At 47.4% G+C, this 27,689-nt stretch overlaps 1 protein-coding gene across 1 annotated transcript in view; it reads right to left on the bottom strand.

Moving 5' to 3' along the window:
- The window catches only part of LOC119849173 (corticotropin-releasing factor receptor 1), a 120,759-nt gene that overhangs the window by 85,724 nt on the left and 7,346 nt on the right, over positions 1-27,689 (bottom strand). The window contains exon 2 of the mRNA XM_038385990.2: positions 3,132-3,216. Coding sequence (XP_038241918.1) covers positions 3,132-3,216 — 85 coding nt within the window. The remainder of the gene's footprint in view (positions 1-3,131; positions 3,217-27,689) is intronic.

Raw genomic sequence — 27,689 nt, 5'->3', positions numbered from 1 at the left:
GCACTTAGATGGAAGAATGCCATGCACTGCTACAGGTTGGGGGCCTACTGGCTAAGGGGCAGTTCTGCAGAAAAGGACCTGTGGATTACAGTGGACGAGAAGCTGGATATGAGTCAATAGTGTGCCCTTGTTGCCAAGAAGGCTAACAGCATATTAGGCTGCATTATTAGGAGCATTGCCAGCAGATCGAGGGAAATGATTATTCCCCTCTATTTGGCACTTGTGAGGCCACACTTGGAGTATTGCATCCAGTTTTGGGCCCCTCACTACAGAAGGGATGTGGACAAATTGGAGAGAGTCCAGCGGAGGCCAATGAAAATGATCAGGGGGCTGGGGCACATGATTTACGAGGCGAGGCAGAGGGAACTGGGCTTATTTAGTCTGCAGAAGAGAGGAGTGAAGGGGGGATTTGATAGCAGCCTTCAATTACCTGAAGGGGGGTTCCAAAGAGGACGGAGCTCAGCTGTTCTCAGTGGTAGCAGATGACAGAACAAGGAGCAATGGTCTCAAGTTGCAGTGGGGGAGGTCTAGGTTGGATATTAGGAAAAACTATTTCACTAGGAGGGTGGAGAAGCACGGGAATGGGTTACCTGGGAGGTGGTGGAATCTCCATCCTTAGAGGTTTTTAAGGCCCGGCTTGACAAAGCCCTGGCTGGGATGCTTTAGTTGGGGATTGGTCCTGCTTTGAGCAGGAGGTTGGACCAGATGACCTCCTGAGGTCTCTTCCAACCCTAATCTTCTATGATTCTATATTGTATTTTTTTAAACAAGTTTAAAATGGTCAGAATCAAAATGGAATGTTTCATTTGACCTGTGTTTTAACTTTTTGATTTGCCAGCGCTTGTAGAACATTTCATTTTCAGACCGACCCCCAAATAATTGGTTTTTTTTAATGGCCAGTGAATGGAAAAATTGTGATTTGCACAGCTATGCTTTCAAAATTGATTGCAGGCTATAGAGAGGAGAATCATTTGGCTATACAGCAGGCCCAGTTAGCTGGCACTCTCACCTAACCAAAGGTTAGCTGTGTCCCCTGGAGAGGATTTCTCAGTGACTGAAGTGGGAGAGAGAGACAGGAGACCCTTCCCTGGTGTAAATCAGTGTCGCTCCATTGACTTCACCCAAGCTAAGCTGAGTTATGCTGGCTGAAGATCTGGCCCAAACTCAATGTTGCCAGCATTCCCAATGTTATCACAATTCTCATGATGTTTAGTGTATTTTTTGTAAAGCCCCAGCTCTTGGAGTCATGGGATTAGGTGATAATCTCGGTTTGTTTTTTTTAGAAGTACATTTCCAACTTGCGATAGAGTGAGCCCCCACCTGAAGCACCCTCCAGCATCAGCCCATGGCACAAAAAGTGTGCCTGCCTTAGTTTCCCCTTTTGTTTGCCCAAGAAAGGAACATAATCTCTCTGTGTCCAACACAAAACCTGCCTCTGGGCATATTTAGTCACATATAGTGCAGTAACTCCTCCCTGCCCCAACCTTGTAATAAAAACCATTCTCCAATTCCCACAATAAAGAAAGATACTGCAGGGTTTTTTTCCATTCCCCTCTACGGGGACGTCACCTCCAAGTCACTCACCCGAGGTCAATAGCGGCACTTTGTTCCCAGTTCCTTTTGACGCTGATTCAGGGCCCCATTGTCCAGTACCTTCACCCAGGCAGACCCCGCTCCTGCAGTGTCTGGCTCCTCCATGCCTGTACCCCTGCTCAGCGGGATCCATTCTCCCACAAGAACCCTCTGGCTTCTGGGCTTGGCTTCTGCTGACCCAGCTGGAGCCTCCCCTTTCTGAGGGGCCACTGCCGGAGTCTTCTGCTCCTGGGAGTCCCCAGTTTTGCTCCGTTCTTACCAACAGCTTTCTTCCAAACTCCCAGCTCAATTACTGCTCTCCCTTCAAACTCAGCTCCCGCCAGCTCTGCTTGCTGCTTCTGTCTCTGAATCCTCTCAGGGGCTGACTCTCTGGGTTTCTGCGGGTACGTCTATACTGCACCCCAAGCCCGGGTCTGTGGGACTCGGCGTTTCCAAGCTCACACTTGAATGTCCCGGCTGCATGGTAAATCTGGGTTTACAATGGCAGGATCTGGGTCTCACAGCCGTGCTCATGCATCCGCACTGCACCACGTAGACCTTCTGACTCGTGTCTGTGGCTTTGCCTGCGTCCACACTGCCAAATGACAGGGCTTGGACCCGAGTCACAGCAGGACTTGGGATCTGATCCACGCCCTGAGTGGGATCCTAGGAGCCGGGTCCTCAGTGCCAGTCAGAGTGATGGGTGCATGGATGGAAGGCGGAGCTTGGGCTCGAACCTCAGTAACAGCCCAGGCTTAGCGTGCAGCGTGGACACACCCTGTGTCTCCTGCTCTCAGACAGCTCTCACCTGCTGATCACCTCCTCGTTTACTTAGAGTTTTCTACTGACAATGAGGCTGATGAGCAATAGTGCAGGATGACCACCCGAAATATGAGTGATATAATGTGTCTCTAACATTGTAGGGCGCTCTCAGCAGACACGGGGGGCAGAAGGAAGCAAGATGGAACATGTCTGCACTCTGCCCGTTCTCAGCTGGCAGGTGGTCCCTTGCGTACAAGGACCAGAGCAGCGTAAAGGAGCTTAAAAGCCCCGCATGGGGCTGGAGAAGGTTTCCTTTGGTGCAGGCAGCAGACATAAGACTGTGTTGTGAGGAGACCCACGTGCAGGTAGAGACCAGGTAGTGCTGCAGCCACGGGGCTGGCTGAGGGTACACTCTCCGGCCCACGGAGCATCCCAGGGCTAGGAGGGCATAAGGGTGAATTAAAGTCTCCAAGCCCCTGTCCCTCCCAGAACTGCAGGCTGGGAGTTCTATGCTCCATCACTTAGAGACACAGCACAGAATCTGTCTCGGGGTGTCCTTGTAACTTCTGGGGTGAGGTCTGAGCCAGAGCTGGGAGTCAGGTTTTAATACCCATGAGACAAACTCCCTGAAGTTTGCGGTACGGGCGATTTAACCCCAGCAGAACCCCAGAGCCCTTCAGCCTGACTAGCCTTACCTCAGTGGAGAACCAGGTCGCTAATGTCCACTCAGCAACTCCAGAAACAAAGCTAGATGGGACGGGGAGGTTGGTGCAGGGGAGGGTGGGTAGCGTGCTTACCAGTGGTGTTACTGATAGGAGGTAAATTCTCACAGTATTGATCCTGGATGGAAGCCGAGATGGGGCTAATCCAGAGGATAAATACCTGCAGACAGAAGTGGAGGAAGCAAACACTGTTAGGGCTGCGGGTGGCCATCACCGCGGGCGATTCTGATCTCACATACATAGAATCATAGAATATTAGGGTTGGAAGAGACCACAGTATTCCCTAGGAAGAACTCAGGTTTGCTTTGGTCACATTGTCCCAGCTTCCTGATGGGGCCTCAGGGAACTTCCCCTGTGTCAGCCCTCCCTGGGTGAGAACTGTGCACAAAGGCACCCGATCCTGGCCCAATGAGCTGCTCAGAGCCAAATTCATCCCCGGTGTAATGCCCCTGGAGCCAGAGGAATTGCTCCTGGGATGAATTTGGTCCAGTACATCTAATTCCTAATCCCCCTGCCTGCTTCAGCACAGAGCCATTCCCACATTCAGGTCACAACGAGGGTTGTGAAGCTTATGCAAATTCTGCTTCCTACAAATTCTGCTCCGGTTGTTAGAGAGGCCTGACTCTCAGAGAGCCAGGCCCAGAGCTATATATGAGTATTATTATTGTTATTTATTATTTATTATTCTGCGTGAGAATGTACAATAAACTCCCTTTGCTCCTCTAAGGGGCTGATTCTCATCTACACTAATAATTAATTAATAGCTGGCACTTTTATAGCATTTTTCATCGGTAGCTCTCAGAGCCCTTTACAAAGGAGATCAGTACTATTATCCCCATTTTACAGATGGGGAAACTGAGGCGCAGAGCTAGGAAACAGATTTGCTGAAGGAGCCTTCAGTGAACATACATTACATTCACACTTACTTTAAGAGCCCTCTCCACACCCAGAACCATATAAAGTGTCCTTAATATAAATGAAAATCAGGCTGTAGGTTTTTTTTAAATGTATCATATTTATTCTGCCCCTCCTCCCGCAAAAAAAAAAAAAACTTTGTTCACAACTTTCCTAGGCACCAGAATGAAAAATAAGGTTGCTCAGGTGTATTTGCTCAAAATGAAGACTCTAAGGGTCTGTCCACACTGCAGTTGGAGCTGTGATTTCAGCATATTGCCATACCTAAGCTAGCTTTGATTTAGCGAGCCCAAGAATCAATAGCAGTGAAGCTGTGGCTGCATGGCCTTCAGTTTAAGCTAGCCGTCCAAGTAAAATAGCCAGGAGTCTGGGTGGGCTTGTATAGCCTGTGCTGAAAGCCATGCTGCTGCAGCTTCACTGCTATTGGCACCCAAACTAGTGAGATCCCAGCTAGATCAGGTAAATCTACATGAGCTGCCATCACACCCCCTGACTGAAGTGTAGACATACCCTGAAAGCAAGGAAAACCCAAAGTAAGGGTCCATTCCAACCCAACACAATCGCAGTGTGCAAGAGTTAGCCCACTGCCATCATGACTTTCTATCACAGCAATGCACAACACCCTCTCCAATGCAATCATTCCCAACTCATGCTCAGTGAAGATACCACAGCCCCAGTAAACACATTGCAACCTTCTCTGATCCTATTTAGCAATGGCACCAAAATTATCATCTTCCTTTTCAGCCTTAGCAATTGCAGGTACCACGGAGCTGAGAGAGAAAGCGTGCAAACCTGTCTTCACATTCAAACCCTGTTACCTTATGGAAGACAAATAATAAATACTCTTGCTAATAAAATCACAGACTTTGACTACATTGTTATGCTGGACGATGTTAATGGCTTCCATCAAGTAGGTCTTTGATCTATAAACAGTCCTGGTTAAAGTTGATGGATGTACAAAGCACAGGCCAAGGACTGGTCTGATGGGGAAATCAACCAGAATTGCTCTTGTAGCATGAGCTATTCTGGCACAGTTTACCTGTGTGGAAGCTCTAATCTGGAGTAAAAGTCTCTTTTATTCTGAAATGATTAGTGTGCTTCCAAAATGGAGTAATTATTCTGGAATAAAAATCACCTACCCACAGTCAGACAGAGAGTACGTAGCACAGTGGGAGTGAAACCCAGGTCTCCTAACACACAGGCTAGCCCTTTCTGCCACTGACTCGTCTGTCCTCCCTAGCCTTAATTATGGGCACCTGGGAAAATTCTGGCCTTAGTCACCAGGCACGTGTTAAAGCAAGATGCCAGGCAAGCGCTGTACTTCGACTGCAGCCACTGGTGGAGAGAGGCAGTGCCTCTGATTTCTTCAGGTGCAGTGTTACATCCTGATGTATTGTCTTATGGTTTGTTATGATGAGATTTGAGCTCCAGGTCCCCGGAGTAAAACTGCCTCCCTCTGATGAAAAGAAATAATTGGGCATAAATGGCCTGGGAAGCTCATTTAGCATGCCCTCCCTCGCTGCGCGCTGCAGGACATTCAGCAGTGGGCTCTGCTAATTGCAAGCCAGCATGGGCTCAGTCCTCAGTCACTTGCGATGAAGGGGGTTGTCCAAAGACATGTGTTCTTAAGTCATGTTCCACTGGGAGCCTGCAGCATGGGTTTGCCTAGTGTTAAAATGAGGGAGTGGAAGGGTTTAGTGCTTAGAGCAGGGGAGTCAGGACTCCTAAGTTCTGTTCTTAGGTCTGGGATGGGAGAAAGGACTAGTGGTTAAAGCAGGGAACCAGAGTCAGAACTCCTGGGTTCTATTCATAGATCGGGCAGGGGAGTTTAGTGGATAGAGAAGGGACTCCTGGGTTTTATTCCTAGTAAGGTCATTGGCTCACTGTGTGACCTTAGGGAAGTCACTGGGTCAAATTCATCCCAGGTGCAGCTGCACTAACCAGGACAGAATTTGACTATTTGTGCCTCAGTTTACCCACTGTATAAACAGGACGATAATTATTTGTCTCCCTCAGAAGGTTGTTAATATGGGGAGGTAATGAATGCCTACAAAGAGCTCTAATGAAACGCTGTGTACGATAAGCACCAAGGATCTGTCTATTTGCTTCTTGCCCTAAATTCTAGTTCCGGGTTGTGATGCTGCCAGATGTTCCACCCCAGAGGTGGATAAGGCACTCCCCAACTCTGGTTTGTGTGTCACTCTAAATTCTCAGGGTCCCTTCAGGATGAAAAGTGCCCGCGGCATGTGTGAAGACTACTGTTACTGGCTGTTCTACCAGGCCACCGATGGGAAAGGCTCCAGACTTTTATTACAATCCTGATGCTCTGGCTGCCTCGACTTTCCATCAAGTCTTTCCTGGGTAATTATAGGCTCATCAGACTGACATCAATCCCAGGCAAGATAATGCTGCAGTTGACTGGGGACTCGGTTAATAAAGACTTAAAGGAGGATAATGCAATTAATGCAAATCAGCATGGGTTTATGGAAAATAGATCCTCTCAAACTAACTTGATATCTTTTTTGATGAGATTATCAGTTTGATTGATAGAGGTAACAGTGTTGGTGTAATACATATAGACTTCTGTAAGGTGTTGGATTTGGTACCACCCGATACTTTGATTAAGAAACTAGAACAATATAAAATTAACCTGGCACATGTTAAATGGATTAAAAACTGGCTAACTGAGAGGACTCAGAATGAAACTATCAATGGAGAATCATCATCAAGTGGATCTGTTTCTAGGGGGTCTCACAGGGATCAGTTCCTGGGCCTAGGTTATTTAACATTTTTATCAATGACCTGGAAGAAACCATAAAATCATCACTGATAAAGTTTGCAGACACAAAAATTGGGAGAGTGGTAAATATTGAAGAAGACAGGACACAGAATCAGAGCGATCTGGATTGCCTGGTAAACTGGGGGCAAATAAACAAATGTTTGTAGCTAGGAACAAAGAATGTTCAGGATAGGGGGACTCTATTCTGGGAAGAACTGACTGAAAAAGATTTGGGGGTCATGGTGGATGATCAGCCAGACGTGAGCTCCCAGTGTGACTCTGTGGCCAAAGGAGCTAATGCGATCCTTGGAGCCATAAATGTGGCAATCTTGTATATTTGGCACTGGTGCAACTGATGCTGGAATCCTGTGTCCAGTTCAGGTGCCCCCAGTTCAAAAGGATAAATTGGAGAGGGTTCAGAGAAGAGCCACAAGAATGATTCAGAGCATTAGAAAACATGCTTTATAGTGATAGACTCAAAGAACGCAATTAACAAAGAGAAGGCCAAGGGATGGGTGACGTGATCACTGCCCATAAGTATTGTATGGGGGAACAAGTATTTAATAATGGGCTATTCAATCTAGCAGAGAAAAGTAGCACTCCATTCAATGCTGGAAGCTGAAGCGAGTATAATTCAGACTGGAAATAAGGTGTAATTTGTTAACAGTGAGAGTAATTAACCATTGGAACAATTAACAAGGGTTGTGGGGGATTCTCCATGACTGACAATTTTTTAAAGCAAGATGGGCTGTTTCTCTAGCAATCCTGCTCTAGAAATTATTTCGGGGCAGGTCTTTGGCCTGTGTTACACAGGAGGTCAGACCAGATGATCATAGTGCTCCCTTCTGGCCTTGGAATGTCTGAATCTCTGAATCGCTTCCACTACAGCAGGGCTAGGGAATGCTGCCAGTACTTGGCCCGAGCCTGGTCACTCACACCATACCCCCAGCACTGGGAGTTATTTCGTCCGCTGGGGAACCACGCTACCAGCCTGTGACTTGCTGGCAGAGAAGAGTAGCTCTGGCCATCTCAGTCCCTGTCTCTTGACCCAGCTATTTTTTTAAAATTCGTACAGATTTTGGCACAACTGCAAAAGTGCCTGCTGCCCCAGTGCATGCAACCTCCTCCTCCCAGCACGGCTCAGAACACTCACTGTCCTCTCCCAATGATCCCACTACTGCCACCATCTTCAGTCCATCCCACTGGACTCCTGCCTCTCTTTGCATCAGACTTAGCTCCTGTGTGGCACATCAGGCCTGCCATAACTTTCAGCCTCTGGAATCACATTTCAAGCCAAACATTCCTCGTTCAGTCAAATCAAAGCCAGTTCCCTCCAGGGGAAGGCTGAGCCAGGCTCCATCCTGAGGGCTTGTTTCCTTCAATTGCAGTGTTCAGCCCTTCACTGCTTTGGCTTTGGCGATGGCGATGAATAAATGACAAGAATATTTATCAGAGGGCAAAGTGTCCTTTCTCTTCTCATCCTCCAGGACAGCAGATCTGCTTCACTGCTGGGCAGAGACTGAGGCCTGTGCTATCCAAAGTGGCTAGTGATCCTGGGGGCTTCAGATTGGGGGCTCCTTTAAAAGGGGTCTGATTTTCAGGGTGCTACATGTTCTGCCCTCTCTTAAAGTCTGGCCCCCTTCGAGGAGTCTCCTGTTGGGCCCCTGTATGCTGAAGACTTTCCACCCCCTAAAAATAATTAAAAACCTCCTATCAAAATGAGACCCTCCCCTGCACGCACTTTTAGGATAAGAACAAAGACATGACAGAGGTCAGACCTGTCTCCTGGGAGGTGCTCAGATACTGCAGTGATGAGCGTGGGACAAGAATCTGGACAGAACAGAATAGAAACCCCCAGACTCACTAGTAACTTTGGAAAATGTAGGCCCAGCCATGGGCAATTGCACATTGGGAGTCAGGAGTAGAGGGTTAGAATGGCGTTTACTCAGCAGCCCTTACCGAAGCTAGCAGCCAGCAGGGCCCCCTCTAGCCCTCGTTCCAGCCCTGTTTTCCCCAAGCTGGGGCTCAGATGTTCCTCCTGGAATGCCGGCTTCCTGCCGGACAGGCGCTTGGGCTATCCCTGCACAGCCTCTGCTGTGAATTATAGCGGGACACTGGAATAGCATTATGCCTCGGACGTTCCTGACTCTTGAGAAGGAAGAACGCTCCAGCCATCTCTTTGTCCACAGGCCAACTGGGAGGCTGGATTAACGGGTTTTTCTCCGCACTAGGCTGCAAAGCATCAGCATGTTCCTCTGCAGCTGTTTTCAAGAGGAAAGTCCAGTGGTTAGGGCCCTCATGTAGAGGATGAGGGATCAATTCCTTGTTCTGCTGCAGCTCTCTTGTGTGACACCAGCCTCCCTGTCACTTGGTCTCCCTGTGCCTACATTCCCCATCTGCAAAATAAGGGTAATGTCATTGCCTTGCCTCAAAGGCAGTGAGGAGTAAAGACTGTGTTGAGCTCTGATCTCTGCTTAGGAAAAGTGCTACAGAAGAGCTGGCTATTAGTATCTGAAGATGCTGCAACTGCATTATGCAGATTACCTTAGTACTTAAACAAAATCACAAACTGAGTTTAATACACTAGATAGGTAGGATATAAATTAGCAAATTCTCACCCTGAGTGATAAACAGGCTGACAGATTCTAAAGGCACAAATTGCCTTGGCTTTCCCAGGTTTTCACACACAGGCTAAAAATCCCTCTAGCCTGGGACCATCACTTCCCACAGTTCAGTCCTTGCCCCTCAGGTGTTTCCAGATGTGTTGTTGTCGGGAGAGTGAGGTCCCCTCATGATGTAATTGTCCCCCTTTTATATCTTCTTTCCACTCGCTGGAAAGCTCTTTTGCTGTGACCTGGGTCAAACAGTTCCTACTGTGTGGCACTATTTCTGAGAGGTTTCTATTGCACACAGTTCCTGGGGTAATCCTGGTGCTTGTCTGCATTTCCTCAATAAGCCATTAACATTGTTTGGCCTTTTTACTGTTGTACCTGGAAGGCTGCTTGTGGGTGTTTTCAACCTCATGACGTGTTTCAGTAACATCTACAGAGCCAAACTTCATAACTTCACATACAACAATAGCATGTACAATCCAATGAGATATTACTGTCTAGCTGCAGTAAAGGTTAAGAACCACTGCTAGCAGATCAAGACATTTAGAATGACACCTCACAAGGCATACTTTGTACCAAACATATTACATGACAGTGGTAAATATTGGGGTGCCAGGGTGTCACAGTCACCTCAAGTTTCAGAGGGGTAGCCGTGTTAGTCTGTATTAGCAAAAACAATGAGGAGTCCTTGTGGCACCTTAGAGATGAACACATTTATTTGGGCATACGCTTTTGTGGGCTAAAACCCACTTCATCAGATGCACGGAATGAAAAATACAGTGAGAAGTACATATATTACAGCAGATGAAAAGATGGGAGTTGCCTTACCAAGGGTGGGGGTGGGGAGTCAGTGCTAATGAGGCCTATTCAATTAAGGTGGAAGTGGCCTATTCTCAACAGTTGACAAGAAGGGGTAAATATTAATAGAGGGAAATAAATAATAAAAATAAATTTGTTAGTCTCTAAGGGTCCACAAGGATTCCTCATTGTTTTTACAGGCATTTCAGCATTTCTGGCACTTTTACCCAAAGTCTCAGTCTTCCTATCCAAAAGCAGCATGTAAAGGGATCGGTCTGCCCACCATGGAGATGTCACCACTTACGGAAGTGCGTTTGCCAATTCTGCATGGCAGCTTCTTTTGCAACATGGTGGCTTCCTCCAGCAAGGCCTGGAGTGGCAAGTTCAGGTCCCCAGCAAAAAGGGAAAGTGCCTCTGAATAACGGGGTAGCAGACTTTCCGGAAAGGTGGGTCTGGCATTTTGGCCAGAGGCTGGGAGATTTCCCTGTGTGAGCTGAGCTGACCTGCCCTAGCAATTGATTTCCTTTTTCTTTTTCTCCGTTTGTCTCCAGGATACCTTTCCAAGCCAGTGGGTTTGGGGGGAGTGGAGCCTGGGACTCCCATTAAAGCCACGACTGCTTGACACTCAAGAAGGACATACCACTACCTCCCTGCCCCCAGAGTGCCGGACATAATAACCTGAACATTGGCTCTGAGAACAGGTTTGATATTAATATTGACTGTGTAGGCTGAATCCACCTGGATGCTATCTGATGGCTGCTGCCGCTGCCCAGATTTAATCGGAAAAGCTCATTGACTCCTGTCTAAAAATAAGTGATGGCTCTTCGGATGTGGGAGGTGGGAGACAACCCACTCCATTTTTCAAAGGGACAACCCTGGCCTGTCTAGCTAGCTAGCTGGAGGGTTACAAATGGGAGGAATGTAATATCTAGGCTGGGTCAATCCACCAGCTAGATGTGTCATGGTTTCAAAGCAGGTGCACCTATAAATGAATATCTCATCTATCCCGCCTTGAGGGATCCAGCTTGAGACAGAGAGGCAGAGCCCTGGGATAAAACATCCTCCCCACAAGGGAGCTGAAGTCCCTGGTCCACAGGGAAGTTATCTCAATGTCAAGGATTTACAGCCATTTCTGTCTCCTTGAGTCAAGCTGGAATGCAACCATCTCTGGGGTGGAACGTGGCTGCTGTTTAACAGCACTACAGAACAGAGTAGGACTGGAAGTGAAGAAGAAGAGGGGCAAATCCAATTGAAACTATAAAGGGAGATTTTAGGGAAGTGCATTTTAGTCAAGACACCAGGGCTAACACCTTGTCTCTTATTAAAAGTGCCAGGGGCTCTTCAATGAATATAACCGGCCAGGACCTCACTTTTACCTGGGGACTGACAGATGGCACCTCCAGCAACACAAGAAGAGTCACGCACCATTTAAAAGTATACTCCCCAATTCTGCTACACACCACTGGGCTATTTGCGTTCATCTTTAATCCGATACAAACTTCCTGTGTAAAATGGATCTGAAGTGGGTGCGCAATTTCTAGAATTTGCACCACATGGCCAGCTGGATAACACACTAGCTTTGAGCTTTGTTCTTGACACCGAGAGCCTCCAGTCAGGACTCTGGGCTCTGCTGTACAAGAGGGGCCTGTGAATTTCAAAGCCTCTCCATTCACTGGACATCAGCTCTTCCTTTCTGGAGAAGGGGAATATTTATGTCATGCGGCACCCCGGCCACCGTCCAGAGCAAGGACTGAACCCTGGATCAGTCCTACAGGCTCTAGTGCCTGGACTAAAAGGGCCCACTCTGGTTAGCACAGAGGCGGCAGTAGAAACGTAATGCTCCATGTGGTCACTAGAGGGGGACAGAGAGCTGCACTGCAGATGCGTGAGTCACAGAGCCTGTCTACACTGCAATGAAGACCTGCAGCTGGCCTGTGCCAAGTGACTTGGGCTTGCAGGGCTTGGGCTAAGGAGCTGTTTTACTGCAGTATAGACTTCTGGGCTCCCACGGGAGCCTGGGCTCTAGGACCTGCAAGGGGGAGGGTCCCAGAGCTTGGGCTACACGGCAATTAAACATCCCCTTAACCTGAGCCCAAGTCAGCTGGCGTGGGCCAGCTGCAGGAGTCTAACTGCAGTGTAGACAGACCCACACGGACTTCAGAACTAAATAAAACCCTAAAGAACCCCACCTGAGGCACGCTATCTGGTCTCACGCCACCACCTCCCCGCAGTGTAAATCCACTGGCTGCAGCGGAGTTACTTACTCCTCTTTCATGCCCTCTGATGCGACATCAGGATCAGGCCCTTCTGCCAGGTAGAAGTCAGGGCTTCCATGGCCACCGCTGTTGGGTTTTATAAAGTCCTCTGTGCAACATACTCTCTGGCACCGTCCCCCTCATGGAGTTTAAGGCTGGAAGGGACCACAGATCGCCTGGTCTGATCCCCGGGATATTACAGGTCCACCAGCCCCACCCTGTACCCACGCACACTAAACCCAGCCTCCTCAGTCTGGGCAGACCATTCCCCGGTAGGACACATCCCAGCCTGGTCGAGGCTGGTGTGCATCTCTGATTTTGTGTCACTTTTCCAGTTCCTCCCAAGCCTCAGAGAAGAATCTGGCCATGACTACACACTTTGTGGCCGGTCTCCGCCCTGCTGGAGAGAAAGGCGGTGGGTTGAGAGATAAACTGTCAGCACCTGTTAGCACGAAGCAGCTTGGAGGAGAGCCCTGGCGCTGACTGCTGCTAAGAGGTGTGTGAGCGGTGGACGTGGAGACATGGGGTGTGTCAACCCACTCCTGACCCGCCAGTGACCTAACAGCGAAATCCTCATTCATCATGATTAACACTGAGCATTGCTCCATCTCCAAAGAGCCATTAACTAATTAATTAATGTCCATGTCCAACACCAGCTCCCAGGGCTGCAAATATGCAGGCATTTTCCAGCTCGGACAAGATCTCAGCAGTAAGACAGGAAGACCTGTGACAGCTTCGGAGCAGAAAGGTGGACGGGCAGCTGCCTAATTAGCAATGGGAGATGGAGCTCAGGTTTCCCCCTCTCAACGGGGCTGAAATTGGAGAGTGAGCCGCTAAGCTTTATTAAGCAAACTATTCCATGCATTTCAGAACAAAGACATGCGAGGCAGCTGCGTTAGTGTCTGTGTTCTTGGCAGCGCCTTGTGGGGTGTCAGTGACAAGCACTGGGAGACGGGGGGCAGTTTAATAGAATCATAGAATATCAGGGTTGGAAGAGACCTCAGGAGGTCATCTAGTCCAACCCCCTGCTCAAAGCAGGACCAACACCAACTAAATCATCCCAGCCAGGGCTTTGTCAAGCCGGGCCTTAAAAACCTCTAAGGATGGAGATTCCACCACCTCCATAGGTAACCTATTTCATTGCTTGATCACCTTCCTAGTGAAATAGTGTTTCCTAATATCCAACCTAGACCGCCCGCACTGCAACTTGAGACCACTGCTTCTTGTTCTGTCATCTGCTACCACTGAGAACAGCCGAGCTCCATCCTCTTTGGAAGCCCCTTCAGGTAGTTGACAGCTGCTATCAAATCCCCCCCTCACTCTTTTCTTTTGCAGACTAAATAAGCCCAGTTCCCTCAGCCTCTCCTCATAAGTCATGTGCCCCAGCCCCCTGGTCATTTTCGTTGCCCTCCACTGGACTCTCTCCAATTTGTCCACATCGTTCTGTAGTGGGGGGACAAAAACTGGATGCAATACTCCAGGTGAGGTCTTTTCACTGCTGGAAGGGTGAGCGGGAAGTTCCCTGCAAAGAGTTTGGTCCCTTCGCTGTCAGACATGGCTCTGATCACACCCATGCCTCCCCAACATCAGCTCACTTCTCGCACGCACGTGCCCAGCCAAAGATGGCTTAGCGACTTTTAATCACGATGTAGCATTCGGGAGTCAACACAATTTGTTTTCAGGGGGAAGCAGGAGTCACCCATAAAGGATTGTTCATCTAAACAGAGAAAGAAATGATGCATCTGCCTCGGGCATTGGGAGACTGGGGTTCCATTCCCAGCCCTGATACTGGTTTGGTAGGTGACCTGGAGTGAGATACTGCCCATTCCTGTGCCTCAGTTTCCCCATTTGAAATCTACTCATGAAAAGTGCTGTAGAACAGCTGGCAGTTATTATCAAGGGATGGGCCACACAGCTTAGAGTGAAGGGCAAACACTTGCAGTGAATGGTTCACAAACAGCCTGTAGCGTCTGGCTTTGCAGTAATAACCATCAAAGGGATCCTGTATTGAGGCTGGCTGGACACGGACAGACCCAGGGGTGTTTTCTAGCTCCCAGTCAGGCCAATGCAGCCTGTGGAATGAATCAAACCAATCAAAACCCAGCCCTAAACCAGAGACTGTTCCTGGTTGGAGAATCAAAGTCATTTCCTACCCTGCCATCGAACCTCCTTGGTTAACTCCCCTTCCCCCTTGCACTGTCTAGGATCACATACCTCTGCAATTCCTGATTGCAGGGCATCCCTCATTCCTTGCTAGCAGGGCAGATTCCCACTCCCTCATGCCTGGTGTCTTCATTTATCCCTTTGCAAAAGCCGTATGAAAAGTTAACCAAGTCAGTGATGCCATAAAGTGAGGCTGAGGTCCAAGGGCTTTGCCTCGCCACAGTCCATGTCCTGCCTCTCGACCCAGTGAGCTGCAATACTATGGGAGAGGACTCAGACTTTAGCCTGGCAGGTAGTGCAGCATTTAAGGAGCCCGTTGCAAACCTCTCTGACGATAATAGACCAAAATCGGGATGGGGGGGGGGAGTGACACAGACCCGATAGCACCATCTCACTTGCTCTCAGATCCCAGGGATCCGCTGTGCTGCCTTTGCACAGCAAGGATTTTCACCAGCCAATCAAAGGCGGATGGATCAGACCGGCGGTGCATGCCAGGGTGACTCCCAGCTGCCTAGGCAGGGCTGCCAAGCTGAAGGCCGGGCGACTTCCTTTCATGGTCCCAGATGCACAACAGCTGCCCTTGGCTTTGCAAGTCAGCAGGGGCCCTGGCTGAGAGAGCCCCCGAGAACAAGCAGAGCGAAGGGCCTGCTGGGGCTGCTGCTGTATTACATTTCAGTCAGTCATTCCCTGGCATATTCAAGGGAGGAAGGAATGCCCAGGAGTGATATATATATAGGGTTAAGTGAGCAGAGTGGGGCAGTGGCACCACTGCTGTTCAGGAGCTTGCTGTCTACCCACTAAGTGCCCTAAAATCCACCTGCATGCTCAATTTGTCCCAAAAGTTCCCATGCTTCATCAGCGGCCAGGGTAGTTTTAGTGACACAAATTTGAGGCCATTTGGCCAAGGGCTTCCCAAGATACAGTGCCCCTAAATAAAACAGGACAGTAAATGTTTCTGGTCCTTATCACTTATTTTTGCACACACCAGGGGTCAAGCTTGTTCAGTGATTTCCCGTCCCCATCCCTCTCTCCAACCTGACATCACCCCATGCAGTTTGAACTCACGCACTGCCATTTCAGCAATATTTTACCCATTTTTAAATCAGCTGTATCTAAGCTGGGCCCACAAATTCCAGCAGCCTTAGCCACAGTACTATGGTTACGGCATGATGTTAGCTGTGCCTTTCCGAACCAGACCATGTGTAGGGTTAATGGCTGCCAGAGGCCTGGCTAATAGGGTCCTGAGGTCCATATCAGTGCATAGATTCAGGCCTGTGTTTCTGGTTAAACCTATAGCTTAATGCATGGCTCTTGAAGTGCTGAGGCCTGGTCTATACTATGAGTTTATGTCGGATTTAGCAGCGTTAAATCCGAATTAACCCTGCACCCGTCCACACAACGAAGCCATTTTTTCGACATAAAGGGCTCTTAAAACCAATTTCTGTACTCCTCCCCAGTGAGGGGATTAGCGCTGAAATCGACATCGCTGTTTCGAATTAGGGTTAGTGTGGACGCAATTCAAAGGTATTGGCCTCCGGGAGCTATCCCACAGTGCACCATTGTGACCGCTCTGGACACCACTCTGAACTCGAATGCACTGGCCAGGTGTACAGGAAAAGCCCCTTGAACTTTTGAATCTCATTTCCTGTTTGGCCAGGTGAGCTCATCAGCACAGGTGACCATGCAGTCCCAGAATCGAAAAAGAGCTCCAGCATGGACCGAACGGGAGGTACTGGATCTGATCGCTGTGTGGGGAGTGGTATCCGTGTCATCAGAACTACGTTCCAAAAGACGAAATGCCAAAACATTTCAAAAAATCTCCGAGGCCATGAGGGACAGAGGCTACATCAGGGACGCAACACAGTGCCGCGTGAAACTTAAGGAGCTCAGACAAGCGTGCCAGAAAACCAAAGAATCAAACGGACGCTCCGGGACAGAGCCCCAGACATGCTGCATCTAGGCTGAGCTGCATGCAATTCTAGGGGGGGCAGCCACCACTACCCCACCCCTGTCCGTGGACTCCGATGATGGGGTACTCTCCGCCAGGCCTGAGGATTTTGCAGATGGGGAAAAGAGGAGGACGAGCTTGGGGAGAGCACACAGCACGCCATTTTCCCTGACAGCCAGGATCTTTTTATCACCCTGACTGAAATACCCTCCCAACCCAACGAAGCTGGAGAAGGGACCTCTGGTGAGTGTACCTTTTAAAATATAATACATGTTATAAAAGCAAGCGTTTTTTAATGATTAAGTAGCCCTGAGGACTTCGGATGCATTCGTGGCCAGTACTGCTACTGGAAAAGTCTGTTAACGTGTCTGGGGATGGAGCGGAAATCCTCCAGGGACATCTCCATGAAGCTCTCCTGGAGGCACTCTAAAAGCCTTTGTAGAAGGTTTCTGGGGAGAGCAGCCTTATTCTGTCCTCCATGGTAGGACACTTTACCACGCCATGCTAGTAGCAAGTAATCTGGTATCATTGCATGACAAAGCCTGGCAGCGTATGGTCCCGGTGTTTGCTGGCATTCAAGCAACATCCGTTCTTTATCTCTCTGTATTATGCTCAGGAGAGTGATATCATTCATGGTTACCTGGTTTAAATAGGGGGATTTGATTAAGGGGACATACAGAGGTAACCGTTCCTACTGGGCTGTTTGCCTGTGGCTGAAAAGAAATCCCTCCCCGCAGTTAGCCACGCAGTGGGAGCGGGGGCCATTGGCGCTGAGCTGTTTGTATTTGGCTAGCAGGAATCTTCCCTGATACCAGCCAGGCAGTGCAGGGAGGGGTAAAGCGATCATCCCAGAGAATTGGATGTGGGGGGGAGTTAGTTTGGTTTCTGCTGCTGCACGTTAACAGGAAAACCGCAGCACTAAATGGCCAACTCAATGGGCTTTGCTTGGTATGGGAAAGGAGGGGGCTGCTGTTATGAAGGTTGCAGAAGCCGAAAGACTATGGCTTACCATGGCTGCTTGCAAGCCGAATTCTCTAGCCCGGCCCTGCGTGTGTGATCTCTAACACCAAAGCCGCAGGCACTCAATATAAGATGCAAAATGCGACCTTGTACCAAAATCACATGTGCTCTGTAATGTGAATAGTGTTGTTCACCGTGAAAGAGTATAGCCATTGTTCTGTAAAATGTATCTTTTTAAATACTTCACTCCCTTTTTGTCCTCCAGCAGCTGCAAATGTTTCAAGCCTCCCTCCTCCGTCCCAAAGGCTATCTCAGATAAGGCGGCGAAAAAAACACACCGCGATGAAATGGTTTCTGAGCTCATGCAGTCGTCCAGCACTGACAGAGCTGTGTGGAGGGACACAATAGCAGAGTACAGGATGGTGGCCGATGAATGTGAGGAGAGGTGGAGGCAGGAAGATCAGAGGAGGCAGGAGGCAACACTGGGGCTACTGCGGGATCAACGGACATGCTCCGTTGTCTGGTGGAGGTTCATGAATGGCAGCAGGATCACAGACTGCTGCTGCAGCCCCTGTTTAACCGCCCTCCCTCCTCCCCAATTTCCATAACTCCTCACCCAGATGCCCAAGAACGTGCAGTGGGAGGCTCTGGGTACCCAACCACTCCACCCCAGTGGACAGCCCAAGCAACAGAAGGCTGGCATTCAACAAGTTTTAAAGTGGCCTTTTTCTTCCCTCCTACCCTCCTCCCACACCTCACCCAGGCTATCTTGTGAGTTATCTCCCTTTTTTATAATCAATTAATAAAGAATACATGTTTTTTAAATGATAGTGACTTTATTTCCTTTGCAAGCAAGCCGTGATCGAAGGCGGGAGGGCGGGTGGCTTACAGGGAATTAGAGTCAACCAAGGGGGCGGGTTTTCATCAAGGAGAAACATACAGAAGTGTCACACAGTACCCTGACCAGTCAAGAAGGCCAATGGCATTTTGGGCTGTATAAGTAGGGGCATTGCCAGCAGATCGAGGGATGTAATCGTTCCCCTCTATTCGACATTGGTGAGGCCTCATCTGGAGTACTGTGTCCAGTTTTGGGCCCCACACTACAAGAAGGATGTGAAAAAATTGGAAAACATCCAGCGGAGGGCAATAAAAATGATTAGGGGACTGGAACACATGACTTATGAGGAGAGGCTGAGGGAACTGGGATTGTTTAGTCTGCGGAAGAGAAGAATGAGGGGGGATTTGATAGCTGCTTTCAACTACCTGAAAGGGGGTTCCAAAGAGGATGGATCTAGACTGTTCTCAGTGGTAGCAGATGACAGAATGAGGAGTAATGGTCTCAAGTTGCAGTGGGGGAGGTTTAGGTTGGATATTAGAAAAAACTTTTTTACTAGGAGGGTGGTGAAACACTGGAATTCGTTACCTAGGGAGGTGGTGGAATCTCCTTCCTTCGAAGTTTTTAAGGTCAGGCTTGACAAAGCCCTGGCCGGGATGATTTAGTTGAGGATCGGTCCTGCTTTGAGCAGGGGACTAGATGACCTCCTGAGGTCCCTTCCAACCTTGATATTCTATGATTCTATGAGCGAGTCAGTAAATAGCGCCAGTGACCCTTTAAATGTCCAAATGCACACTCTACCACTATTCTGCACTTGCTCAGCCTATAGTTGAACAGCTCCTCACTACTGTCCAGGGTGCCTGTGTACGGCTTCATGAGCCAGGGCATTAAGGGGTAGGCTGGGTTCCCAAGGATAACTATAGGCATTTCAACATCCACAACAGTTATTTTCTGGTCTGGGAAGTAAATTCCTTCTTGCAGCCATTTAAACAGACCAGAGCTCCTGAAGATGTGAGCATCAGGAACCTTCCTCAGCCATCCCACATTGATGTTGATGAAATGTTCCTTGTGATCCACCAGTGCTTGCAGCACCATTGAAAAGTACCCCTTGCAGTTTATGTACTGGCTGCTCTTGTGGTCCAGTCCCAAGACAGGGATATGCATTCCATCTATAGCCCCACCAAAGTTAGGGAATCCCATTGCAGCAAAGCCATCTTGTATGACCTGCACGTTTCCCAGAGTCACTACCTTTGATAACAGCAGCTCAATGATTGCGTTGGCTACTTGCATCACAGCAACCCCCACAGTAGATTTGCCCACTCCAAATTGATTACCAACCGACCAGTAGCTGTCTGGTGTTGCAAGCTTCCACAGGGCTATTGCCACTCTCTTGTGAATTGTGAGGGCTGCTCTCATTTTGGTATTTTTGCGCTTCAGGGCTGGGGAAAGCAAGTCACAAAGTTCCATGAAAGTGCCCTTATGCATGCGAAAGTTTCGGAGCCACTGGGAATCATCCCAGACCTGCAACACTATGCGGTCCCACCACTCTGTGCTCGTTTCCTGGACCCAGAATCGGCATTCCACGGCATGAGCCTGCCCCATTAACACCATGATCTCCAAATTGCAGGGGAACGCAGTTTTAGAGAAAAGTGTGTTCATGTCCTCATCACCGCACTTCTGTCGCCTCCTTGCCTGGTTTTTCAGGTGCTGGTTCTCTGCACAATAATGTGCGAGGTGTTCACAATGGTCATAACTGCTGGGGTGAGCTGAATGGGCTCCATGCTTGCTATGCTATGGCATCTGCTCCTGCCCGGGCAATCCAGGGAAAAGGGTGCGAAACGATTGTTTGCTGTTGCTCTGGCGGAAGGAGGGGCGACTGACAACATGGCTGACAGGTTTCATAGATACTAGATACTAAGGTCAGAAGGGACCATTATGATCATCTAGTCTGACCTCCTGTACAACGCAGGCCACAGAATCTCACCCACCCACTCCTACGAAAAACCTCACCTATGTCTGAGCTACTGAAGTCCTCAAATCGTGGTTTAAAGACTTCAAGGAGCAGAGGATCCTCCAGCAAGTGACCCATGTCCCATGCTACAGAGGAAGGCGAAAAACATCCAGGGCCTCTTCCAATCTGCCCTGGAGGGAAATTCCTTCCCGACCCCAAATATGGCATCAGCTAAACCCTGAGCATATGGGCAAGATTCACCAGCCAGATACTACAGAAAATTCTTTTCTGGGTAACTCAGATCCCACCCATCTAATATCCCATCACAGGCCATTAGGCCTATTTACCATGAATATTTAAAGATCAATTAATTACCAAAATCACATTATCCCATCATACCATCTCCTCCATAAACTTATTGAGTTTAATCTTAAAGCCAGATAGATGTATTGCCCCGGCTGCTTCCCTTGGAAGGCTATTCCAAAACTTCACTCCTCTGATGGTTACAAACCTTTGTCTAATTTCAAGTCTAAACTTCCCGATGACCCCAGTTTATATCCATTTGTTCTTGTGTCCACATTGGTACTGATCTTAAATAATTCCTCTCCCTCTCCTGTATTTATCCCTCTGATATATTTATAGAGAGCAATCATATCTCCCCTCAACCTTTTTTTAGTTAGGATAAACAAGCCAAGCTCCTTGAGTCTCCTTTCATAAGACAAGTTTTCCATTCCTCGGATCATCCTAGTAGCCCTTCTCTGTACCTCTTCCAGTTTGAATTCATCCTTATTAAACATGGGAGACCAGAACTGTATACAGTATTCCAGGTGAGGTCTCACCAGTGCCTTGTATAACGGTACTAAAACCTCCTTATCCCTACTGAAAATACCTCGCCTGATGCATCCCAAGACCGCATTAGCTTTTTTGACAGCCATATCACATTGGCGGCTCATAGTCATCCTGTAATCAACCAAAACTCCAAGGTCCTTCTCCTCTTCCATTACTTCTAATTGATGCGTCCCCAACTTTTAACTAAAATTCTTGTTATTAATCCCTAAATGCATAACCTTACACTTCTCAATATTAAATTTCATTCTATTACTATTACTCCAGTTTACAAGGTCATCCAAATCTTCCTATATGATATCCAGGTCTCTCTCTAAATTGGCAATACCGCCCAGCTATCATCCGCAAACTTTATTAGCACACTCCCACTTTTTGTGCTGAGGTCAGTAATAAAAAGATTAAATAAGATTGGTCCCAAAACTGATCCTTGAGGAACTCCACTGGTAACTTCCCTCCAGCCTGACAGTTTGCCTTTCAGTAGGACCCGTTGTAGTTTCCCCTTTAACCAATTCCTTATCCACCTTTCAATTTTCATATTGATCCCCATCTTTTCCAATTTAACTAATAATTCCCCATGTGGCACCGTATCAAACGCCTTACTGAAATCTAGGTAAATTAGATCCACTGCATTTCCTTTATCTAAAAAAATCTGTTACTTTCTCAAAGAAGGAGATCAGGTTGGTTTGGCATGATCTACCTTTTGTAAAACCATGTTGTATTTTGTCCCATTTACCATTGACCTCAATGTCCTTAACTACTTTCTCCTTCAAAATTTTTTCCAAGACCTTGCATACTATAGATGTCAGGCCTGTAGTTAGCCGGATCACTTTTTTTCCCTTTCTTAAAAATAGGAACTATGCTAGCAATTCTCCAATCATACAGTACAACCCCTGAGTTTACAGATTCGTTAAAAATTCTTACTAATGGGCTTGCAATTTCATGTGCCAATTCCTTTAATATTCTTAGATGAAGATTATCTGGGCCCCCAAATTTAGTCCCATTAAGCTGTCTGAGTTTCGCTTCTACCTCAGATATGGTAATATCTACCTCCAGATCCTCATTCCCATTTGTCATGCTACCATTATCCCTAAGATCCTCTTTAGCCTTATTAAAGACTGAGGCAAAGTATTTGTTTAGATATTGGGCCATGCCTTGATTATCCTTAACCGCCACTCCATCCTCAGTGTTTAGCGGCCCCACTTCCTCTTTCTTAGTTTTCTTCTTATTTATATGGCTATAGAACCTTTTACTATTGGTTTTAACTCCCTTTGCAAGGTCCAACTCGACTTGACTTTTAGCCTGTCTCACTTTATCCCTACATGTTCTGACCTCAATAAGGTGGCTTTCCTTGCTGATCCCTCCCATCTTTCACTCCCTGTATGCTTTCTGCTTTTTCTTAATCACCTCTCTGAGATGCTTGCTCATCCAGCTTGGTCTACAACTCCTGCCTATGAATTTTTTCCCCTTTCTTGGGATGCAGGCTTCCGATAGCTTCTGTAGCTTTGATTTAAAGTAATCCCAGGCCTCCTCTACCTTTAGATCGATAAGTTCTTCAGTCCAATCCACTTCCCTAACTAATTGCCTTAATTTTTCAGTCAGCCCTTTTGAAATCAAAAACCCTAGTTGCAGATTTATTTTTGTTAATCCTTCCATTCAGTTTGAACTGAATTAGCTCATGATCACTTGAACTAAGATTATCCCCTACAACCATTTCTCCTATGTGGTCCTCACTACTCACCAAAACCAAATCTAAAATGGCATCCCCTCTAGTCGGTTCAGCAACTACTTGATGAAGGAATCCATCCGCTATTGCATCTAGGAAAATCTGAGCCCTATTATTATTACTAGCACTGGTCCTCCAGTCTATATTTGGGAAGTTAAAGTCTCCCATGATCACGCAGTTCCCATTAGTATTTACTGTATTAAAAACATTAAAAAGGGCTCTATCCGTATCCAAATTAGATCCCGGTGGTCTATAGCACACCCCAAGCACTATCCCAGGGGAGGCTCTACTAGTTTTCTTCCCCAATGTAATTTTTGCCCAGACGGACTCTGTCTTATCCATTCCATTGCTTCTTATTTCTTTACATTCTACTTCATCATTGATATACAATGCTACTCCACCACCTTTACCTTTATTTCGGTCTTTCCTAAACAGCACATACCCTTCAATACCTGTAGTCCAGTCATGACTACTATTCCACCATGTTTCTGTTATCCCTATGATATCTGGTTTCACTTCCTGCACCAGTAGCTCTCGTTCCTCCATTTTGTTACCTAGGCTCCTCGCATTGGTGTACAAATATCTTAATTTTTGCTGTTTGGCCTCACTCACATTCTGTACCCTATTAGGCACGGTCATTCTACATCCAGTATAACCTATTAGACTGGTATCCACACTGTCCTTCCTCCTTATATACATTCTCCTACCCACGGCTGTATCCTTTCTTACTTCATTTTCTTCCCTCTCAATGCTAAAATCCGGCATGGAGATTACCTGGACATCTCCCAACCATCTCCCCCAAATTCCTAGTTTAAAGCTCTCTTTATCAGTTGTGCCAGCCTCCATCCTAGAAGTCTATTTCCTTCCCTACTCAGATGAAGTCCATCCCGAGAGAACTGTCCTTTGTCCATGAATGCCTCCCAGTGACCATACATCCCAAAGCCCTCCTTATAGCACCACTGCCTAAGCCATCTGTTGACAGTCATAATCTTGTCACACCTTTGTTGCCCTTCTCTAGGAACAGGCAGAATCCCACTAAAGATTACCTGAGCCTTGATTTCCTTAAGCGTCTTACCCAGCCTAGCATAGTCTCCCTTAACACTTTCCAGCGAGAATCTAGCCATATCATTTGTTCCCACATGAAGGATAATTAGGGGATTTTTTCCTGCTCCCTTTAGGATCCTTTTCAACCTCAGGTCTACATCCCATATCTTAGCACCTGGAAGACAGCACACCCTTCTATTCTCTGGATCAGCTCTAGTTACAGGCCTGTCTATTCTTCTCAGTAAAGAGTCCCCGATCACATAGACCTGCCTTTTCCTGGTGACGGTGCTATTCTCCAGTCTATCCCGTTTCCTCTGGCTGCAAGTTCTTTCCATTCCTATTCTCCCTTATAATCCTCTTCAACCCATCCAGTATCCTCCTGGGGCTCATATTTGGTGTAGTCTCCATTGACTCTTTCCCTTTTCCTATAGGACTAGCCGCTCTACAGGGTTGGCTTACAGGGAATTAAAATCAACAAAGGGGGTGGCTTTGCAAGAAACAGAATGGCCCCCTCCAGGATAGAACTCAAAACCTCAAGGATAAAACTCAAAACTGGGTTTAGCAGGCCATTGATTTCATGGCGGGAGGGAGGAGAAAATGAATACAAAAGAAATCTGGTCTATTTCTTGTTTTGAGCCACTTCATCTATCTTTATACATCTTGCTGGCAGCAGCTGTGCAGTACGACCGCTAGCCATCGTCATGTCCTGGGTGCTCGGCAGAAGACAGTGCAGTATGACTGCTGGCCATCATCTTCTGCTGGCTGCAGATTAAAAGACAGTGCACTGCCGGTGGGACTCAGTCACCATGAGATGAAAGGGAAATGACCTGGCTGAGTCACTCCCATGTTTGTCCAGGCACCCTGGACCTCATTGAGGTCAGTTAAAAGAGCACCCTGGACTACGTCGATGACGGCTACCAGTCATACTGCACCGTCTGCTGCTAAAAGGCAATAAACTGCTGCTGTGTAGCAATGCAGTACTGCGTCTGCCAGCACCCAGGAGACATACAGTGACGGTGAGCTGAGCGTGCTCCATGCTTGCCGTGGTATGGCGTCTGCACAGGTAGCTCAAGTAAAAAGGCGAAAAAGGATTGTCTGCCCTTGCTTTCACGGAGGGAGGGAGTGATGGGGGGCCTGACGATATGTACCCAGAACCACCTGTGACAATGTTTTAGCCCCATCAGGCACTGGGATTTCTATCCAGAAGTCAAATGGGCGGTGGAGACTGCGGGAACTGTGGGATAGCTACCCACAGTGCAACACTCTGGAAGTCGACGGTTGCCTTGGTACTGTGGACACAGTCCGCTTATGACATGCACTTAGAGCATTTGCGTGGGGACACACACACTCGACTGTATAAAAACACTTTCTACAAAACCGACTTCTATAAATTTGACCTAATTTCGTAGTGTAGACAAGGTCTGAGACTATGCAATAACCCATACCAAGCGAGGCTGGTAGGGGGAGGTGGAAGGCAGGAAGCTCCTAACTTCCACTGATATCTTTGAGAACCTGGGCCTGAAAGCCTGTGGGTCTCCATGGGGCTAGCCCTGGCCTCCGGGGTGCTCGGTGGGTGGGGCAGAAAGAAGCTGGGTGAACTTTTTATGCACAACTTTTTATACAATCTTATAAGTTCATAGATTCATAGATACTAAGGTCAGAAGGGACCATTCTGATCATCTAGTCCGACCTCCTGCACAGCGCAGGCCACAGAATGTCACCCACCCACTCCTATGAAAAACCTCACCCATGTCTGAGCTATTGAAGTCCTTAAATCATGGTTCAAAACTTCAAGGAGCAGAGAAGCCTCCCTCCAGTCAACCATGCCCCATGCTACAGAGGAAGGCAAAAAAACCTCCAGGGCCTCTCCAATCTGCCCTGGAGGAAAATTCCTTCCCGACCCCAAATATGGCGATCAGCTAAACCCTGAGCACATGGGCAAGATTCACCAGCCAGATACCCAGGAAAGAATTTTCTATAGTAAATCAGATCCCATCCATCTAATATCCCATCTCAGGGGATTTGGCCTATTTACCCTGAATATTTAAAGATCAATTACTTACCAAAATCCCATTATCCCATCATACCATCTCCTCCATAAACTTATCGAGTAGAATCTTAAAACCAGATAGATCTTTTGCCCCCACTACTTCCCTTGGAAGGTTATTCCAAAACTTCACTCCTCTGATGGTTACAAACCTTCGTCTGATTTCAAGTCTAAACTTCCTGGTGGCCAGTTTATACCCATTTGTTCTTGTGTCCACATTGGTGCTGAGCTTAAATAATTCCTCTCCCTCTCCTATATTTATCCCTCTGATATATTTATAGAGAGCAATCATATCTCCCCTCAGCCTTCTTTTAGTTAGGCTAAACAAGCCCAGCTCCTTAAGTCTCCTTTCATAAGACAAGTTTTCCATTCCTCGGATCATCCTAGTAGCCCTTCTCTGTACCTGCTCCAGTTTGAATTCATCCTTTTTAAACATGGGAGACCAGAACTGCACACAGTATTCTAGGTGAGGTCTCACCAGTGCCTTGTATAACGGTACTAAAACCTCCTTATCCTTACTGGAAATGCCTCTCCTGATGCATCCCAAAACCGCATAAGCTTTTTTCACAGCCATATCACATTGGCAGCTCATAGTCATCCTATGATCAACCAATACTCCAAGGTCCTTCTCCTCTTCCGTTACTTCTAATTGATGCGTCCCCAACTTATAACTAAAAATTCTTGTTATTAATCCCTAAATGCATAACCTTACACTTCTCACTATTAAATTTCATCTTATTACTATTACTCCAGTTTACAAGGTCATCCAGATCCTCCTGTATAATATCCCGATCCTTCTCCGAATTGGCAATACCTCCCAGCTTTGTATCATCTGCAAACTTTATTAGCACACTCCCACTTTTTGTGCCAAGGTCAGTAACAAAAAGATTAAATAAGATTGATCCCAAAACCGATCCCTGAGGAACTCCACTGGTAACCTCCCTCCAACCTGACAGTTCGCCTTTCAGTAGGACCCGTTGCAGTCTCCCCTTTAACCAATTCCTTATCCACCTTCTGATGTTCATATTGATCCCCATCTTCCCCAATTTATCTAATAATTCCCCATGTGGCACGGTATCAAATGCCTTACTGAAATCTAGGTAAATTAGATCCACTGCATTTCCTTTATCTAAAAAATCTGTTACTTTTTCAAAAAAGGAGATTAGGTTGGTTTGGCACGATCTACCTTTTGTAAAACCATGTTGTATTTTGTCCCATTTACCATTGTCCTTCAATGTCCTTAACTAATTTCTCCTTCAAAATTTTTTCCAGGACCTTGCATACTACAGATGTCAAACTAACTGGCCTGTAGTTACCCGGATCACTTTTTTTTCCTTTCTTAAAAATAGGAACTATATTAGCAATTCTCCAATCATTCGGTACTATTCCTGAGTTTACAGATTCATTAAAAATTCTTGCATAAGTTGTATCCGCCCCTCCCCCCCATCCCAGGTGTACTCCAGATGAGAGCTTCTTGCCATCTGACTTCACTGATACCTCTGGCCCTGAATACTATGGAGCTACCTAGACCAAGGACAGTAGGTAGATTAGACTAGACTAGAATAGTGGTGACTGGTTTATGATCTCTCTTCTGGCCCCTACCTAGGTCCTTCACAGCAGTCCGTGCTGTGAAGCCCCATTGAGCTCTCCAAGGCACTGGGGTTCAGCTGCCCCGCCTTTTCCTATGCATGCCATGGTGCATCGCCCTCTGTGGGCTCCTCCTTGTAAAAGAGGTGACTCCCATGCCCACAATTGAG

Source organism: Dermochelys coriacea, chromosome 27 (assembly GCF_009764565.3).
Source record: "Dermochelys coriacea isolate rDerCor1 chromosome 27, rDerCor1.pri.v4, whole genome shotgun sequence".
NCBI lineage: Eukaryota > Metazoa > Chordata > Testudines > Dermochelyidae > Dermochelys > Dermochelys coriacea.
This window is presented reverse-complemented; position numbering and strand designations above follow the sequence as displayed.